The sequence below is a fragment of the Rhinolophus ferrumequinum genome, chromosome 21 (assembly GCF_004115265.2).
Source record: "Rhinolophus ferrumequinum isolate MPI-CBG mRhiFer1 chromosome 21, mRhiFer1_v1.p, whole genome shotgun sequence".
Classification (NCBI taxonomy): Eukaryota; Metazoa; Chordata; class Mammalia; order Chiroptera; family Rhinolophidae; genus Rhinolophus; species Rhinolophus ferrumequinum.
The window spans coordinates 3,438,839-3,459,675 of NC_046304.1; the positions used below are offsets into that span (position 1 = coordinate 3,438,839).

The 20,837-nt window shown below is 34.7% G+C and overlaps 1 protein-coding gene across 1 annotated transcript in view; it reads right to left on the reverse strand.

The window, feature by feature from the left end:
• AKAP10 (A-kinase anchoring protein 10) overlaps nucleotides 1-20,837 on the reverse strand; it is a 76,829-nt gene that overhangs the window by 2,630 nt on the left and 53,362 nt on the right. Inside the window, exons 11-14 of the mRNA XM_033090049.1 lie at nucleotides 19,751-19,860; nucleotides 17,132-17,214; nucleotides 14,585-14,637; nucleotides 13,859-13,954 (exon numbers count right to left, since the gene is read on the reverse strand). Of these exons, the coding sequence (XP_032945940.1) occupies nucleotides 13,859-13,954; nucleotides 14,585-14,637; nucleotides 17,132-17,214; nucleotides 19,751-19,860 (342 nt within the window). The remainder of the gene's footprint in view (nucleotides 1-13,858; nucleotides 13,955-14,584; nucleotides 14,638-17,131; nucleotides 17,215-19,750; nucleotides 19,861-20,837) is intronic.

Sequence of the window (20,837 nt, forward strand, 5' to 3'; positions counted from 1 at the left end):
TTTCGAGGTTATTTGTGTGGCTCTTGTGGACAAAACTAGAATTAGCTGGTGAAGCCATAGAGAAACAGAGTATTAGCTTATGGAAAGTCAGAATTTCCTAACAATTATGGCTGTTGACATCCAGGTAAAGATGGCAGATTGATCACACCCATTCAATTCACTCCTTCGTAAAACAGGACTTACACACCCACACACACTCTCATATGAATGAGGAAATTGAAAGAAGAGGCAACAACAAAATTTTAGAAGCTGGAAGCAAATGGATGAGTGGTAAATTACTAAGCAGATCCAAAAAACTCAATCCTAAGAGTAAAGTGGAAAAACCTGACAAGCAACCTGATTTACAACGCAGAGTCCCTCAAAGCCTGGAAATTGGAGGTACCAGGACCTCTGATAAAAAGGAATGGAGGTGAGTGCAAACATAAGGATTTCTCAAAATTTTGTTTTAGAAGTTAACAATCTACAGTTATTGTTTTGCAATTCTGATCACCTAGGTGACTATCCCTGTCTGAAAAGCAACCCAAGCAGATTTCTTCTCTGAGCAGATTAAAACATAGGGTCTTTGGGCAAAGGTTTATTAGGTATGACCAAGAACAAGGATCCTGTACTAAGAAGAGGGAGATTAAATAGAGGACATATACTATGTAAGGCCCCTGTGCCAAGACTGGGAGACATAGCATATCTATCTAATACATAGACACAAACACAGGGAGGCAGCTAAAATAAGGAAACAAAGAAACATGTCCCAAATAAAAGAACAAAACTTCAGAAAAAGAATTGAACAAAATGGAGGCAAGCAATCCACCAGATGCAAAGTTCAAAACACTGATTATAAGGATGTTCAATGAACTTAGGGGAAGAACTGATAATCTCAGTGAGAACTTCAACAAAGAGAGATAGGAAACATTAGAAAGGAAATAGAAAACATAAACAAGAACCAGTCAGGGTGCGGCCTGATGGCTCAATTAGAGCGCGAGCTCTGAACACAGGGTTGCCAGTTCGATTCCCACATGGGCCACTGAGTTGCACCCTCCACAACTAGACTGAAGACAACCAGCTGCACTGAGTTTCCGGAGAGGCGACCAGATGGCTCAGTTGGTTAGAGTGCGAGCTCTCAACAACAAGGTTGCTGGTTCAATTCCCGCATGGGATGGTGGGCTGTGCCCCTGCAACTAAAGACTGAAAACAGCGACTGGACTTGGAGCTGAGCTGCACCCTCCACGACTAGATTGAAGGACAACTACTTGGAGCTGATGGGCCCTGGAGAAACACACTGTCCCCCAATTCACCAATATTCCCCGATAAAATTTAAAAAACCCCACAAAATAACAAACAAAAAAATCCCAACCAGTCAGAAATGAATACAGTAACTGAAATGAAGAACACATTAGATGGAATCAACAGCTGACTGGAGGAAGCAGAGGATCAAATCAGTGATTTGGAAGACAAGGTAGTGGAAAATAATCAAAACATCAAGAAGAAAACAGAATCCAAAAAATGAGGATAGTTTAAGGAGCCTCTGGGACAACATCAAGTCCAGCAACATTCACATCACAGAGGTACCCGAAGGAGAAGAGAGGGAGCAAGGGATCAAAAACCCATTTGGAGAAATAATGACTGTAAACTTTCCTAATCTTTTGAATGAAATAGACATACCAGCCCAGGAAGCACAGAGTTCCAAACAAGATGAACCCAAAGGGATCCATGCTAAGACATACCATAATTAAAATGCCAAAGGTTAAAGATAGAATCTTAAAAGTAGCAAGGAAAAAGCAGTTAGGTTACAAGGGAGCTTCCGTAAGACCATCAGCTGATTTCTTAAGAGAAACTTTGTAGGACAGAAGTGATTGGCAGGACATATTAAAAGTGATGAAAAGCAAGGACCTACAACCAAGATTATTCCACCAAGCAAGGCTATCTTTTAGAATCAAAGGACAGATAAAGAGCTTCCCAGACAAGAGAAGCTAAAGGAATTCATCACCACCAAATCAGTGTTACAAGAAATATTGGGTCGAATATATGGTGATGGAAGGAGTACTGACTCTGGATGGTGAACACATAATGCAATATATAGATGACATATTATAGAATTGTACACTTGAAATAAATGCAGTTTTGTTGACCATTATCAGCCGAATAAATTTAATTAAAAACAGAAATGTGAAAGGGACTTTTTTAAGAAGGAAAAAAAAATATATGAGTAAGAAAATACTGCAAAGAAAAAAAAATCTCACTGACAAAGGCAAACCTAATAAAAGCAGTGGATCAACCAACACTAAAACTAGTACAAAGGTTAAAAGGCAAAAGCAGGACTATCGTGTATAATTACAACAGGAAATTAAGGGACACACACACACACACGTAAAAAATAATGACAAAACATAAATGTGTAGGGGATGAGTAAAAATGGTAGTGATTATAGACTGTGTTCAAACAAGCAACCATCAACTTAAAATAGGCTGCCATAAATAATAGCTTGGTTTACATGAAGCAAATTGTAACCACAAACCAAAAATCTATAATAGATATACAAGAAATATAGAGAAAGGAATCCAAACACAACACTACAGCCAGTCAACAACATACAAGAGAGCACGAGCCTAACAAAAGAACAAAGAACTACAAAAACAATCAGAAAACAATTAATAAAATTGCACTAACTACATATCTATCAATAATTATTTTAAATGGATTAAGTACTCCAATCAAAAGACAAATGGATAAAGAAGTGGTACATATACTCGTATTCAATGGAATATTACTCGGCCATAAAAAAAGAATGAAGCCTTGCCATTTGCGACACTTGGTAGACCCAGAGGGTGTTACGCTAAATGAAATAAGTTAGGCAGAGAAAGACAAATACCATATGATTTCACTTATATGTGGAGTCTACAAAACACAAACTCGTGGATGTGGAGAACAAACTGATGATCGTCAGATGGGAGGGGGGTTTGGGGACTCAGTAAGGTGATGAAGGGATTAAGAGGTACAAATTGGCAGTTACAAAATAGTTCTGGGGATGTAAAGTACAGCTTAGGGAATATAGTCAATAATATAATAATAACTATACATGGTGTCAGGTGGGAGCAAGACTTATTGGGGGAATACTTTGTAAGTTATATAAATGTCTAACCACTATGCTGTACACCTGAAATTAATATTGTAAGTCAACTGTAATTGGAAAAAATTTTTTAATTAAAAAAAGGGGGGAATTAAGAAGGGAATTGTGTGTATATATATACACACACACAAACATACACATACACACACACACACACACACACACACACACACACACACAATGAATACTGAGAGTTCTCTAGCTTTTCCTGCTTGGCTTTTAGAGCATTGGTAGCCTGGCTTTTATCTTCCAGACAGGAGACTGATAACAGTTTTCTCTGGGGAATACTTATATGATGAACCCATGAAAAAAGAACTTTAAAAAAAAAATTGTGACATCAGAGTTCCCCAACAGAACCTGGATGGTTTATGTTTTACTTTTTAAGAAACTGCCAAATTGATTTTCAAAGTGGCTGTGGCATTTTGCATTCCCACCAGTAATGTATTAGAGTTGAAACTGCCTTACATCCTTGCGAACACACGGTACTATCAGTCTTTTTAATTCTAGCCATTCTATCCAATATGCACCTGTGTATCACTGTGACTTTAGTCTGTTATTTCCCTACAACTAATTATGTTGAGCTCTTTGCATATGAGTGTTTGCCATCTGTATATCTTCTATGTGTAATGTCTGTTCATAACTTTTTTGCCCATTTAAAAAAACATCCAATTGTTGGTCTTCTGATTGAGTTCAAGAATTCTTTATATATTCTGGATATAACTCCTTTATCAGAAAAATGTTTTACAAATACCTTCTCCCAGTCTGTAACTTGCCTTTTCATTTTCTTCAGTGTCTTTTTTTTGTTTTTAATTGGGGAATATTGGGGAACAGTGTGTTTTTCCAAGGCCCATCAGCTCCAAGTCGTTGTCCTTCAATCTAGTTGTGGAGGATGCAGCTCAGCTCCAAGTTGAGTTGCCATTTTCAATCTTAGTTGCAGGGGGCGCAGCCCACCATCCAAAGCAGGAATTGAACCAGCAACCTTGTGTTAAGAGCTCATACTCTAACCAACCAGCCACCCCCACAGTGCCTTTTAATAAGCAGAAGTTTCTACTTTTGATGAAGTTCAATTTATTGAATTTTCTCTTTTATGTCTCATGCTTTGTGTGATTTAAGAAATCTTTGCCTAACCCAAAATCACAAAGATTTTCTCCTACAATTTTCGTAGTTTTAGTTCTTATATTTAGGTCTATGATCCATTTTGAATTGATTTTGTATATGTTGTAAGGAACAACAATCACCTTCTCTCCCCAACCCCTATGTGTATCTAGTTATTCCAGTACCATAAACTAAAAAGACTAACATTTTCCCAATGAATTATCTTGGCACATATATCAAACATCAATTGACTACGTATGTTTGGGTCTACTTCTGCACTCTACATTTGTTCCAACAATCTTTATGTCTACCCCCATGTAAGTAATATCCCAATGCCTTAATCATGTAGCTTTACAATAAATGGGAAGCCAAGCAGTGTTAGTCTTTCCATTTCGTGCCCTTTTCCAACATTTTTTTTTGTTATTCTAGTTCATTTATCTCCCAATACATTTTATAATCATCTTGTCAATTTCTACCAAAAAAAAAAAGCCTGCTGGAATTTTTATTGTGTTTGTACTGAATCTATCAATAATCTTGGCTAATGTACAGCATGGTGACTATAGTTAATAATACTGTGGTACCTATTTGGAAGTTGCTAAGCAAGATCTTAAAAGTTCTCATAAGAAAAACAATTTTGTATCGATATGGTGATGATGTTAAGTAGACATATCGTGGTGATCATTTCCCAATGGATACAAACATCATATCGATATGATGTACACATGAAACTAATATAATGTTATATGTCAATTATACCTCAATCATCTTCTTCATCATCATCATCATCATCATCATCATCGTCATCTTGGGGAGAAATGATACCTTAACAACACTGAGTCTTTTGATTCAAACATGATTTATTTGCTTTTATTAAATCTTTAATTCTGCTATGTTGTTTTGTAGTTTATATTGTATAAATCTTACACATACTTTGTTAAATAGATTCCTAAAATTTTTGTTTTTTCAATGCTATTGTACATTGTATTGTTTTTATTTCTTTTTTTTTTTAATTAAAGTTCATTGGAGTGACAACTGTTAGTAAAGTTACATAGATTTCAGGTATACAATTTTCTAATACCTCACCTATATCTCACATTATGTGTTCACCACCTAGAGTCAATTCTCCTTCCGCATCACAATATATTTGACCCCGTTTATCCTCTTCTAGAACCCCTCTCCCCACTTATCCTCTGGTAACCACTAAACTATTGTCTATGTCTATGAGTTTTTGTTTCTTCATTTGTTTGTCTTGTTTGTTGTTTTCAGTTTTAAATACCACATATCAGTGAAATCATATGGTTCTCTACTTTTTCTGTCTGATTTATTTCGCTTAGGAATATAATCTCAAGATCCATCTGTGTTGTTGCAAATGGTACTATTTCATCTTTTCTTATGGCCAAATAGTATTCCATTGTGTATATATACCACAATTTCTTTATCCATTCATCTATCGAAGGTCACTTTGGTTGTTTCCATGTCTTGGCCACCGTAAATAAAGCTGCAATGAACACTGGAGCACATATGTCTTTATGGATAAATGTTTTCAGATTTTTTTGGTAGATACCTAGAAGAGGGATTGCTGGGTGATATGGTAATTCTATTCTTAATTTTTTGAGGAACCTCCACACTGCCTTCCATAGCGGCTGCACCAATCTGCATTACCACCGACAGTGTATGAGGGTTCTTTTTTTTCCACAGCTTCCCCAACACTCGTTACTACTATTTGTCTTGTTGATAATAGCCATTCTGACTGGGGTGAGGTGATATCTCCTGGTGGTTTTTATTTGCATTTCTCTGACGATTAGTGATGTTGAGCATTTTTTGTTATGTCTATTTGCCATTTGTGTATCTTCTTTGGAGAAATGTCTCTTCAGGTGTTCTGCCCATTTTTCAATTGGATTGGTTTGGTTTTTTTTGTTGTTGAGTTGTACGAGTTCCTTATATATTTTGGATATTAGCCCCTTATCAGAGGCATTGTTTGCAAACATCTTCTCCCATTCGGCTGGTTGCCCCTTTATTTTGTCAATGTTTTCTTTTGCTGTGCAGAAGCTTTTTAGTTTGATATAGTTCCATTCATTTATTTTAGCTTTTACTTTCCTTGCCTTTGGAGTCAACTTCATAAAATGTTCTTTGAACCCAAGGTCCATAAGTTTAGTACCTATGTTTTCTTCTATGCAGTTTACTGTTTCAGGTCTTATGTTTAGGTCTTTGATCCATTTTGAATTAATTTTGGTACACGGTGACAGAGAGCAGCCTAGTTTCATTCTTTTGCATGTGGCTTTCCAATTCTCCCAGCACCATTTATGGAATAGGCTGTCTTTTCTCCATTGTATCTTTTTGGCTTCTTTGTCAAAAATTATCTGTCCATATTTATGTGGTTTATTTCTGGGTTCTCAATTCTATTCCATTGGTCTGTGTGTCTGTTTTTCTGCCAATACCATGCTGTTTTGATTACTGTAGCCCTGTAGTATAAGCTAAAGTCAGGGAGTGTGATACCTCCAGCATTGTTCTTTTCTCATAAGATTGCTTTGGCTATCTGGGGTCTTTTGTGGTTCCATACAAATCTGATGATTTTTTTGTTCTATTTCTTTTAAAAATGTCATTGGGGTTTTGATGGGGATTACATTAAATCTGTATATTGCTTTGGGTAATACGGCCATTTTAACTATCTTGATTCTTCCAATCCATGAACATGGGATGTCTTTCCATCTCTTTGTGTCTTCAATTTCTTTTAAAAATGTCTTATAGTTTTCAGCATATAGGTCTTTCATATCCTTGGTTAAGTTTATTCCTAACTATTTTATGCTTTTTGTTGCAACTGCAAAAAGGAATTTTTTATTTATTTCTTTTTCTGAGATTTCATTAGAATGCAATGGACTTTTGCACGTTGATTTTGTAGCTGGCAACTTGACTGTATTCGTTTATTGTTTCTAATAGCTTTTTGGTGGATTCTTTAGGGTTTTCTATATATAGCATCATGTCATCTTCAAAGAGTGACAACTTAACTTCTTCATTCCCAATTTGGATGCCTTTTATTTCTTTCTCTTGCCTGACTGCTCTGGCGAGGACTTCCAATACCACTTTGAAAAGCAGAGATGATAGGGGATAGCCCTGTTGTGTTCCTGATCATAGAGCAAAGGGCTTCAGTTTTTCACTGTTAATTATGGTATTAGCTGAGGGTTTGTCATATATGGCCTTTATTATGTTAATGTGTTTCCTTCTATACCTATTAAGTGTTTTAATCATAAATGGATGTTTTATCTTGTCAAATGCTTTTCCTGCATTTATTGATATAATCATATGATTTCTGTCCTTTATTTTGTTTATGTGGTGTAACACATTGATTGATTTGTGTATGTTGAACCATCCTTGTGCCCCAGGGATGAACCCCACTTGGTCGTGATGTATAATCCTTTTAATGCATTGTTGCATGCAATTTGCTAGAATTTTGCTTAGGATTTTTGCATCTGTATTCATCAGAGATATTGGGCTGTAATTTTCTTTGTGTTATCCTTACCAGGTTTTGGTATCAGGGTAATGTTGGCCTCATAAAATGAGTTAGGGAGTATTGTCTCTTCTTCAATTATTTGGAAGTGTTTGGGTAGGACAGGTGTATTGTTTTTATTTCAATTTCCAATTGTTAATTGCTAGTATACAGAAATGCAATTCATTTTTGTATACTGACCTCATATACTGCAGCAGTGCTAAATGTATTAGTTGTAATAGCTTTTCTGTAGATCTCTTAGACATTACTGTCCAGAAGAACTTTCTGTGATGATGGAAATATTCTGTATTATTCACACATCTATTCTGTATTAGTAACTATCATATTGGATAAAGCAGCTTTAGGAATGTCTACATGAATGATGATGTCTTCTGCAAAGAAAACCAGTTTATTCCTTCCTTTACCATCTATATACCTTTTTTCCCTTGCCCTTTTGCACTGGTTAGGACCTCCAGTGCAAATGTTTTAGAGTGGATATCCTTGCCTTCTTCCATAGAAGGAAGCATTCTGTCTTTCCCATTTTAGTATTATTTTAGCTGTCACTTTTATCAGGTTTCGGGAGTTCCCTTCTGTTCCTAGATTCCTGAGAGTTTTGTCATCTTGTTGAATTTTGTCAAATTCTTTTTCTGCATCTATTGAGATGATCATATATTTTTGCTTGTATGATGCATTACAGTAATTGATTTTCAAATATGGAAACAACCTTGCTTTCCTGGGTTAGATAGCCCCCACATGTCATGCAGGATGTATTATCCTTTTTATATAGTGCTGATTGCTTTCCTTATGTTTTGTTAAGGATTTTCAATGTATGTTCATGAGGGATACTAATCTACAGTCTTCTTTTCTTGTAATGTCTTTGTCCAGTGTTTGGTGTGAAGGCAATACTGGCTGGCCTCATAGAATGTGTTGAGAAATAGTACCTCCTCTTTAATTTTCTGGAACTTTGTCTAGCACTGGAATGATTTCTTTTTTAAATTCTATGTGGGCCTGGAGTTTTCTTTGTGGGAAGGTTTTAACTATAAATTGAATTCCTTTTTTCCTGCTCCCTTGCAATTTTATTGATATAATTGACATGACACTGTATAAGTTTAAAGTGTGTAACATGATGATTCAATATACATATATACTGCAAAATGATTACTACATAAGGTTAGTTAACACATCTTTCACCTCACATAATTACTTTAAATTTTTTTTTAATTTTTCAATTATAGTTAACATTCAATATTATTTTATATTAGTTTCAGATGTACAGTGTAGTAGTAAGACATTTATATAATTTATGAAGTGATCCCCCCAGTAAGTCCAGTACTCATCTGGCACTATACAGTTATTACAATATTATTGACTATACTCCCTATGCTGTACTTTACATCCCTGTGACTATTTTGTAACTACCAATTTATACTTTTAAATAGTGAAACTATTTAAGATCTCTATTAGCAACTTTCAAGTATAAGACAATATAGTTAACTACAGTCACCATGATGTACATTAGAATCCCAGGACTAATTCATCTTCTAATTGGAAGTCTGTACCCTTTGACCAATATTTCTCCATTTCCCCAACCCCTAGCCCCTGTTATTCACCATTTTACTGTTTCTGTGAGTTCAACTTTTTCAGCTTTCATATGTAAGTGAAGTCATACAGCATTTCTTTCTCTGACATATTTCACTTAGCATATTGCCCTCAGGTCCGTCCATCTTGCCACAAATGGCAGGATTTCATTCTTTGTTTTTAATTTTTTAAATTGCAGTTGACATACAATATTATATTAGTTTCAGGTGTACAACTTAGTGATTAGACATTTATAAAATTTAGGAAGTGAACACCCTGATAAATCTAGTACCCATCTGATATCATACATAGTTATTACAATACTATTAACTATATTCCCTGTTATACCTTACATCCCCATGACTATTTGGCAACTACTAATTTATAGTTCTTAATCCCTTCACCTTTTTCACCCATTCCTTCAACCCCCCTCCCATCTGGCAAGCATCAAAATGATCTCTGTATGTATGAGCTTGTTTTTGGTTTATTTGTTCATTTATTTTGTTCTTTAGATTCCACATATAAATGAGATCATATGGTATTTGTCTTTTTCAGTCTGATGTATTTCACTTAGCACAGTACCCTCTAGATCTGTCCATGTTGTTGCAAATGTCAAGATTTCATTTCTTTTTTATGGTCGAGTAACATTCCTCTGTGTATATATATACTACTACTTCTTTATCCATTAATTTATTGATGGACACTTAGGTTCCATATCTTGGCCATTGTAAACTATGCTTTAATGAACATATGGATACACATGTCCCTCTGAAGTAGTGTTTTGGGTTTCTTCGGATAAATACCCAGAAGTGAAATTGCTGGGTCCTTCTTTGTCTCTTGTTATAGCCTTCGTTTTAAAGTCTATTTTGTCTGGTATAAATATTGCTACCCCACCCTTTTTTTTTTCATTTCCATTTACATGAAATATTTTTTCCATCCCTTTACTTCAGTCTGTGTGTATCTTTCAATATGAAGTGAGGCTCAGTCATTCACAATCCCTGCTGTTTTTCACAGCCAGAATTTGTGGGGACTTCTCTTCCTGGCACTAGAACCCAGGGCTGGGGTACCTGGTGTGGGGCTAGGACCTCATGCTACTCAGGGGTACCTCCCCACTCAAGATATCCCTCCTGATTTTTAATCACCCAAATGGGTGTGAGACCACCCTGTTTCGCATCTCTGCCTGTCCTACCAGTCTTGATGTAGCTTATTCTGCATATCCTTAGTTATACGACTTCTGTTCAGCTAGACTTCAGGCAGTTCTCAATGATGTTTACTCTGTAGTTTAGTTGTAATTTTGATGTGGTAGTGGGAGGTGAGTACAGCATTTAACTACTCTGTCATCTTGATTGGAAGACAGAATTTCATTGTTTTTTATAGCTGAATAATATACCACTGTGTACACACACACATACACATACACACACAAATTGCCTTGATCCATTCATTTGTCGATAAACATTTAGGTTATTTCCATGTCTTGATATTGTGAATACTGCTGAAATGAGCATGGGGGTATAGGTATTTCTTTGAGGAAGTGGTATCATTTCCTTCAAACATGTATCCAGAGGTGGGATTGCTGGATCATATGGTAGTTCTATTTTTAATTCTTTGAGGAACCTCCACATTGTTTTCCATAATGGTCATACCAATTTACATTCCCACCAATAGTGAACAAGGGTCCTCTGGGACAACATCAAGCATACTAACATTCACATCATAGGGGTACCCTAAGGAGAAGAGAGACAGCAAGGGATCAAAATTATCTATTTGAAGAAATAATGACTGAAAACTTCCCTAACCTGGCAAAGGAAATAGAAATACCAACCCAGGAAGCACAAAGAATCCCAAACAAGATGAGCCCAAAGATGCCCACACTAAAACACATCATAACTAAAATGCCAAAGGTTAAAAACAAAGACAATTTTTTCTTTTTAATTTTTATTACACACATAATACACTGCATGCTACACAATACACTGCATAACCTTCTAGCAGGCCTCTATGAGCATAACGGAGTTACTTTTCAACAAACGTTTTCCTTTTTTCTACATCTTCACCAATACTTATTTTTTGATATAGCCATCAAACAAATGTAAGGTGATATCTCACTGTGGTTATAATTTGCAATTCCCTGATGATTAGTGATATTGAGCACCTTTTCATGTACCTGTTGGCCATTTGTATGTCTTCTTTGGAAAAATGTTTATTCAGGTCCTTTGTCCATTTTTTAATCAGAATATTTGGTTTTTTGGGGGGGCTACTGAGTTATATGCGTTCTGTATGTATTTTGGATATTAACCCCTCAAAGTCCATTTCTTTAACAGATACAGCATTACTCAGATTATCTATTTCTTCTTGACTGAGCTTTGGTAATTTGTCTTTCAAGGAATTTCTCCATTTCATCCAAGCTGTTTAATATATTAGCAAGAAGTTGTTCATAAAATTCCCCTATTATCATTTTAATATCTGTAGGATCTGTACTGGTGTCCCCTCTTTCAATCTTGGTATTGGTAATTCATGTCTAATTTCTTTCCTCACCCCCACTTAGGTTTATCAATTTAAATGGTCTTTTCAAAAAGCCAGCTTTTGATTTTTCTTTATTGTCCTCCTGTTTTCTGTATAATTGATATTCACCTTTATCTTAACTATTTCCTTCTTTCTGATTTCTTTGGGTTTATTTATTTTCCAGTTTCTTAAGATAGACTGAGACCTTTCTTATTGTCTAATATAAACTTTTAATGCTATAAATTACCATCTAAGAACTGCTTTAGCAGTAGCCCATAAATATTATGCTGTATTTTCACTTTAATTCAGTACAAAATATTTTCTAACTTTCCCTTGTGATTTCTTCATTGACTAATGGGTTACCTTAGAAGTATGTTGTTTAATTTCCAAATATGTGGATATTTTCCTCATATTGTTCTGTTATTGATTTCTTGTTTAATTCCTTTGTGTTCAGAGAACAGACTGCATGACTTAAATCCTTTGGAATTCATTAAAACTTTTTTTATGACCCAGAATGTGGTATATAGCCTGGTGAATGTTCCCATGTAAATGCCAAAAGAATGTGTATTCTGCGGTTACTGGATGCACTGTTTTATAAACGTCATTTAGGTTCTTAATGAACTGACCTTTTTATTATATAAAATGTCCTTCTTTGTGCCTGGTAGTATTCCTTGTTTTGAAATTTATTCTGACTTGTAATAATAAAGCCATTCTAGCTTATTTTGATAGCATCTACATAGTATATCTTTTCCATCTTTCTAACTGATTTCTTTATATTTAAAGTGGGCTTCTTATGGAAGTTGATCCTTGAATGATGCTGGGGTTAGGGGCAATAACAGCTCATGCAGTTGAAAAGCCCTCCACATACATAGATTCCCAACTGCCAGGTGACCAACTGCCAGTTGGATAACGTCAACTGAACTCAGGTCAATTGAAAAAAATCCTCATGTGGACCTGCGCAATTCAAACTCTTCATTGTTCAGGAGTCAACTGTGTATAATTAGGTTCTGCTTTATTTCCAATCTGACATTCTCTGTGTTTCAACTAGACTATTTAAGCCATCTATGTTTAATGTAATTATTAATATGATTTGGTTTAACTCTACCATCTTGCTCTTTGTCTCCTATTTGTCACATTGACTCTTTCTTCTCTTTTGCCCATTTTCCTGAGTTCTTTTGAATTCAGTATTTTTTAAGAGTTTGTTTTCTGTGGATTGTATTTTCTCCTGGCTATGTGTCAAGTTGTTCTGCTTCCTTGCATGCCCGGTAGTATTTGATTGGATGTCAGATATTGCATTTTTACACTTTTGGTTGCTGAATTTTGTTATTCCTTTAAGGAGAGTTGACCTTTCTTCATGCAGTTGTTACTTATAGAGCAGTTCTGTCTTTTCAAAAAACTGCTCTTTAGCTTGGTTAAGGTACTTTACTCTATGGTTAATTTAGCTCCAGTAGTAAGGCATGTTTCTGAGGATACTACCCAATACCTTGTGTATTACAAGATCTGTCCACACTGGTCAGCAGGAACATGAATTATTCTTAGCCCTATGTTCCAGGAACTGTTCAGACTATTAATTTCTGGTATTTTCCCCCTGGCCATGGTCATTTTCACCCAACATATGTATTAGGGCAAGGACTTGAAGGGACCCCTCTAAATATCTCTGGATCTCTCTGTGCAGCTCCTATCCTCGTACCCTGTTCTAGGAATTCTAGCCACGTTGGGCTCTCCAAACTTTGAATTCTGACTCCTCAATTAAGCAAGACTATGAACTCTGTTAGGTTTTCCCCTCCCTGCACTTTGGAAACTGCTTCTAGGCAGTAAGCTATGGATCGCCTAAACATTACCCTTCTTTTAAGAATTATAGCCCTCTACTGACTGCTACCTAATATCTAGGAGTAGTTGTTTCATTCAGTTTGTCAATTTTCTAGTTGTTTATGATGAGAGGGCAATTCCTATGGTAGGTAGTTAATCCTTCAAAGGCAGAAGCAGAAGCTCTCGTCTTTTTTTATATTTATATATCTAGAATCTAATTCTTTTTAGTTTTAAACAAACTAGATCAGAACACAAGTCATCCTTACCTTTGTAGACTTCTCTAATGGTTGATCATATTGTGCCTGCTGCATAACATCACTGACTATCATTTTAGCAATCTTCCATGCTAGCTCTTCTTGGGCCTAAAAGAAGTAATTCAAACTGTTGGTAACAGTTATTCATTAGAAGAATCAAGACATATATTATCAGTGCTCTAAACACAACTGCATATCATTTCCACGTATTTGGATAAGAACCACATTGCCAGGTATCAAAGGACCTGGGTCACCCTCTGACTATGATATATTAACATGCTATTTATTGTCTTCCAGAGTCAACTACTGGGTACCCAACATCATAACAATTTTCACACTAGATGGTCAGAACAAAATATTTTTATTTTTCCACTCCCATCTCTCAACGTACTTAACTATTCAAAAAGCAAGCCTCCAGTTCTGAAAGTAAAAATGAAAATGAGGAAGGAAATATTTGAGCTTTTGTTTCTAAACTGATTGCTGATGCCTGCCAGTTGATGAAAAGTTGAATGCATGGATATTTTTCAATGGCCAGAGTCTCTGGACTCCAGTGCCTTTACCAAGAACTTGTTAGATGCTAAGAAGGGCCCACCCTTTCTTGTTATACCCTGGATAAGGGAGCAATGATGTGCCATGCTGCTTCAACATAGGAACTAAAGAAAGAGAAACCTTAAAACCTTAGTTAGACAAGGTGCCGCTTATAAGCAGGAGTCTCTTTACACTAAAAGTAGAATTTACCTCATCAGTATTTCCTTGCACCCATTTCTTCATAGCTTGTGAGAACATGGATCCTAGTAAACAAAGCCAAAGTTGAATGGAGATTTCATGCATAATTTTAAATTAAAAATGCTCTTACTTCAAGACATGGACATTTTTTTTTTTGTACAACTTCCCCCAAAACGTAAAGGAATATTACCATTAATAGAAACTGTTCACATAACAGAGTATTTAACCTGCAAACATCATGCTTTGAAAAATCTTTGAAAAACTGTTTCAGAGTTCTGGATTTTTCTTCTCTCTTCACTTGATAAAAGAAAATTATCATCTAGTGTCACATTGGCAGCAAACTGAAAGTGCAAAACAAAACCACCATCTAATCTACAACCAACCTCATCATCCCTTACTTAGACCATGGCAAGAACGTTTCCCTGCTTCTCATCTTAAACCCCTACACTCTATTTTCCAAACAACTGCTAGAGCTGTCCCTTTAAAATATCAATCACACCATGTTACCTCCCTACTCCAATGTGCAATGTGTTCTCAACATTTTTAAGTCCCTACCATGGTTTGTGGTAACCCTCCCAACCTCATTCGCCTTCTACCACTTAACCCTTTCCACACTCCTCTTCAGCAACATCATTTCTTGCTGCTCTTTGATTCCTTGATCATGCTAAGCTCTTAAACTTCAAAGCCTCTATTCTTTTTCCTTCTGCCAAGAATGCCCTTCCTCCAGAAATTGCCAAGGCTTACTACCCCAATTTGCTCAGGTCTCTACTCAAAATGCTACTCAGTGAGACCCTTCCTGACAACCATTGCTAAAATAGTACTCCCCACTACTCTTCCAGTCGCTTACTCTGCTTATATATATTTTGTATAAATATATAAGCACACGCACAATTGTTTATCTACCTGTTTATCTGTTTACTGTTTCTTCCAATAAAATGTAAGCTCCATGAAGGCAAGAATTTTATTTTCTTCCCAATACCTAGAATGGTAGATGCATATATAGTAGGCACTCATATTTCAGAATGAATGAATGAATAATATGAAGAGACTGAATGAATAGAATGATAGTGGTTTGGGGAAAATTTTCTTGCATATCTTTAACTACTCATAATGTACGTTAATTCGCACAAAACAAACAAAAAGAAACTGCAAACACCCAACACCTATATTCTGGAGCCGTAATACTTCTTCATGAGCTGTCGGAAGAGTAAGACCAGCTTAAAAAAAAACAAAAATAACAACAACAAAATACACAGAGCGTTTGAGATCTTGCTCCTAGCATATGCTGTCAGTTCGGCTCAAATAAACTCTTATACGAATTCTCAAAAAAACACAAAACACAAAAAACAAACAAAAAAAACCCAAACAGCTCAGAGATTCTATTGATACCAGAGAACCTACTATCTCCACTGACAAAAGCTACTCTATAATATAGAGTCCTTCCTGGCCAATACCCCACAGCGGTTGTCCAGCACTTCCTCTGTTGCAAGGCTACCAGTGACCTCTTCCTAGTATTCATCTTTTACTCGATTAAAAGACACTACTGTAAGCTTCTTAATGGCAGGATCTATATCTTCTAAATTGTTCAGAGAATATGAGCACACAGAGGCACTCCAAAATTATTTACTCAATGAACTGTGTAACTTCTTTCAGTCTTTACACTTTTCCCAACTGTGTACCTTGGACTTCTCTGGCAAAACAGGAAATAAAATCAATTATTTAAAATTAAATAGGTAACAGGCCCTTTGTTGGACTAAATTATTTCAACAACTGCATTTTCTGTGTATTCTGTCAATGTTTATCTAACCTAAAAGGAACCTGGTTCATCAACCAAAGTGGTATGATTCTTTAGCCAAACAACAGTTGCATTAAAAAATGAGATAAACATAATAGGAATGCAGTCCTATTAAATTCCATAGGAAAACAAATAATAGCTCTTAAACACATATCAAAATGGAACATTTTCTTCTTATAAAAGTTAGTATCGTTTACTAAGGACAATACTGTCAATCCAATCACACTGAAAATTGTCATATCATCTGAATGGATCCATATTGATTTCCAAAATCTTCCTGTATAAATCGCTTGGAAGCTGAAATTAGTCATAAAAAATGTACTCGTTAAAAATGGTTTCTGTGTTTAACTCTTCTGTTTAAACAAAGGATTTTAATTTCAACCTACTAATATTTTCCACATGTATTTCATAATAACTTTCAGCGATTTAGACGAAATTTAATAAAATAAAGGGTCTCAAGATAAACTTCAAGGTCAATCTGGATTGGGAATTTCACCATTAAATAAAAAGGTGATGTATATTTTTTCATATAGATGTGTCTTCTGAATGATAAAGCAAGTTAACTTTTGATTCAGAGAAAGAGGCTGTATTAGAGATGTGATTACATGAAGCCCTTTTACTCACTTGTTATACTATAAGTACAAGGTAAAAGTCATGGCAGTTGTTTTGTAAAATAAGCAGTTTAAATTTTAAAAGATTCTTCACTTACAGTCAATGACTAACATGAGTAAAAGCTTAATAGTAAGTATGAAAACACCACAAACCTTTTGATTTCTTTACATCGGGTTCAGGCTCAGATTCTCGGATGAATTGCCCCAAGTCACTAACTCTTCCAAATGTCATCTTCCTAAGTATGAAAAGAAGAATATAATTTCTAACAATCAATTTTAAATTAAAAAGAAAAAAAAATCAATTTTTAAGCATCTCATCTAAATCCAGAAAGTTAGAAATACAATTTATAGCTATCCCATGTTATTCAAAATGCAGCTTACTTTAAATAGAACCATCCCCCACAGAAAGCAAAATAATCTTTAATTCAATGCAATTCCATTCAAAATCCCCAAAAGGTTTATAAAACATGGTGCATTAAAAGGTCATTCAAAATTCTAAAATTCAAATAGAAAAGACACAAGAACAGCCTAATTTTGTAAAAGGGGAGACAAAATGTACTATAAAGCTAGAGTAACTATATGTAATAGTTATATGTTATAAAACTATAGTAATATAAAGCAAAGTTAAAAGGCAAAGAACACAGTAAAAGGTCTTATTTTTAACAGCTATCAGTAACCAATAATTAATACCCAGAATTGTTAGAATTCTAACAAGTCACTAAGAAATTACTCAAAAGAAAAATGTGTAAAGGAGATGAATCATCAATTCACAAAAGGAAAACCTCAACAACCAATAAATGCCAAAGGAAGCTCTATCTCATGAGCAATAATCCAAGATTGGTAAAAAAATTTAAAAGTCTATTATTTAGTATTGACAAGTATGTGGGGGAAAATTAGTATCTTTATTAATGACTGGTAAGAATGTAAAGTGTCAGATATTTTAAAGGTAAATTCCTTTAAATAAAAAGGTAAGATTGCTTCTTGGTACAAGGAAGTATATAAAAGGAAGTCCTTCGCTATACTGTGTATAACAGAAAAATTGAAAACAACTTAAATACTCATTAATACCAAAATGACCAAATAGTGGCACAAGAGTATGAAATATTTTGCCACAGTTATAAGCTATAATTAATATTATTTATAGAATACTACAACATATTTAAAATGAGATAAATCTGTATAGACTAACAGAAAAATCTACAAAACTCACTATGAAGGAAAGCCCAAGATACAGAAGATAATATCAATTACACAAAAATAAGCCAATAAAAATATACACCATAACATAACAGTGATTATGCTGAGTAGGAAGGAGAGAAAATAAGCATTGGTGTGTGATCAAAAGGGACATTAGCCTTATCTTAAAAAAATTTAATTTTTTATAAGAAGATATTAATGTATTTATAATTAAAAGTTAGTTAAAAGAAGAAAAACAAATTTTGTGATGCCTATTTCATTTCAGGCAAAGTGGTTCTTATTTTAGATATCCTTCCTAGTAATAAGTCATCATTTCATACATGGGTGCAGTACACCAACTAATACAAATTTGTTTGCCTTGAGAAAAATTTCAGGAAGATTCTACAACCCTAAAATTAAAACAAACACTGAAACTATCTTTAAAGATGAAGAAAAATCATTCTTTATTTATGGCCTATTTTATAAGTTATCTTTTAAAATGTGTATTTATTTTACACACACACACACAAAAACTAAGTAAAACATCTTGCAATTGGTAGACTTTCTTAAGTAAGGTTTAAAATAAATGAACCAACCATTCCTTAAGAGTAAGTATCACCTTTGGGAATTAACTCATTTAGGTTTATTGTCCACCATTTCCTAAAGTAGAAATAAAGATTACTACAACGTTGACACAGCTGAAGTGTGCTTTCCAAAGATAATGTGGTCAAACAACCTTTTATTTACTTCAAAGTACCTTTCAGACTCCTTGGTCTCCCAAATATCACTGTTACTCTCTGATAAAAGCAATTAAACATGTTAAAATCGCTTTTTTATGGCCCTGCTGGGACTGGCATTGGGGTGGGGTGATGAGGCCTTTACAAAGGCTTAAGTGTTAATCAAGCCATCTTTAGAGAAGAGAAAGTGATTTTATGATTTGATTTGTGGTAAAGTTCAGTAAGTAGCATATCCCATGAATCACTGTCTTTTTATTATAGGATAAAATAAACAACCAAGTAATTCTTAACTACAAAGGAATAATTTTGTTCCATTTTCCAAGTATTAGTTATATAGTCCATAATAAACGACGTTGACATCTTTGTACTTTATTTTTATTTTTGCTTTTAAGACAGGGACTCTGAAGTAGCTAACATAGGAATCAAATGAAATATGGAAGAGATAGTCCAAAACATACTATATAAATATGACACTCATCAGTCTTTTATATGCTGATGTAATAATAATGGTAATATTTGTGGAGTGCTTACTAGATACCAGGCAGTGTTTTAAATATTTTTATTTGTTATCTCATTTAATTCCCTCAACAACCCAATGAAGTACTAATATTATCCTCATTTTATAGATTAAAAACAGACACAAAGAGGTTAAGTAGCTTGCCAATAAATGGCTGAGCCAAGATAAAACCCAGGCAGTCATTTCTGAGCCTTTACTCTTAACCATGTTCTACTGCATACCATACGTAAAAGTGTTGGGCATATAATAATAGATTAGAAATAACTATAAAATTTTTAACTAAAAAATAAAGATGCGAAATTCACTATACTTGTAAAAATTCTAGACATGCACCAAACTTACCCTGCATATGTCCGTTGATATAAAGATTCTGGATCCAGACTGGCAGCATCCACAATTATCGCTTCATCAAAATTTTTCAGAATTTTAACACTGGCTTTTTTCACACTGGACTACAACAGAAATTGCAGAATTAGTAGTATATTATTCAGGAACCAAATCAGTCCTGGGTTTGGAATATAATAGATCTCTACAAAAGCTTCAGTGTTTGAAATACATGTAATTTTCACTTAATCCCATCACTACTGAGATGCTTAACAGCAATGATTCTGAAATAAAACATCAAAATATAACTGTAAGAGAAAAGCTCAATATTAAAATGTACAACATATACACTTGTATGCCAAATCTGTTTTTCTTCATGACTCAAGTTCCAATAAATGTGGTATCTTCACAGCATTATTTTCCCAAGTGTGCAAAACTTCTACCCATTCAGGCGTATGTATCTTGGCTGATAAATGTAAAGTCCAACTTTTACAAAAAAAAACATGCTTTTGATTCTCAGTGAGACTATGTGACAAAAGCTAAGAAAATTTTAAAATGACCAGATAGATGAGTGTAATAAGTTCCCCTCCAGTATTCTACCTCCAACTCCTCACCTCCACAAAAAAAGCAAGTCAGAATTGATATTTCTATGAAATAGAGCCATGGGTTGACCCAGAAATTATTCCACTTCTAAAAACTCAATTATAGACTCACACTTATGAAATATGACTTATATACAAGATTATTCACTGTAACATTGTTTAAAATAACAAAAGACAGGAATAGGCTTAATATCCATAACTAAAATATAGGTTAATCAAATAAAATAAATAATTGAACACTTATAGAACACTCTATGGGGGTGGGGTAAGGGCTCTCTTTATGTACCCAGAAGGGCACATGATTAAAAAGAAAGAGGCACCAGAATAAAGAAGAGGGAACTCTTTTATGAGGCTATGATTACTCAGATTCCAAAACCAGACACCACAAGAAAACTACAGATCAACATCTCGAGCAGAGATACAAAATCCTCAACAAAATACTAGCAAACCAAATCTAGCAACATATAAAAATAATTATATACTACAACCAAGTGGGATTTATC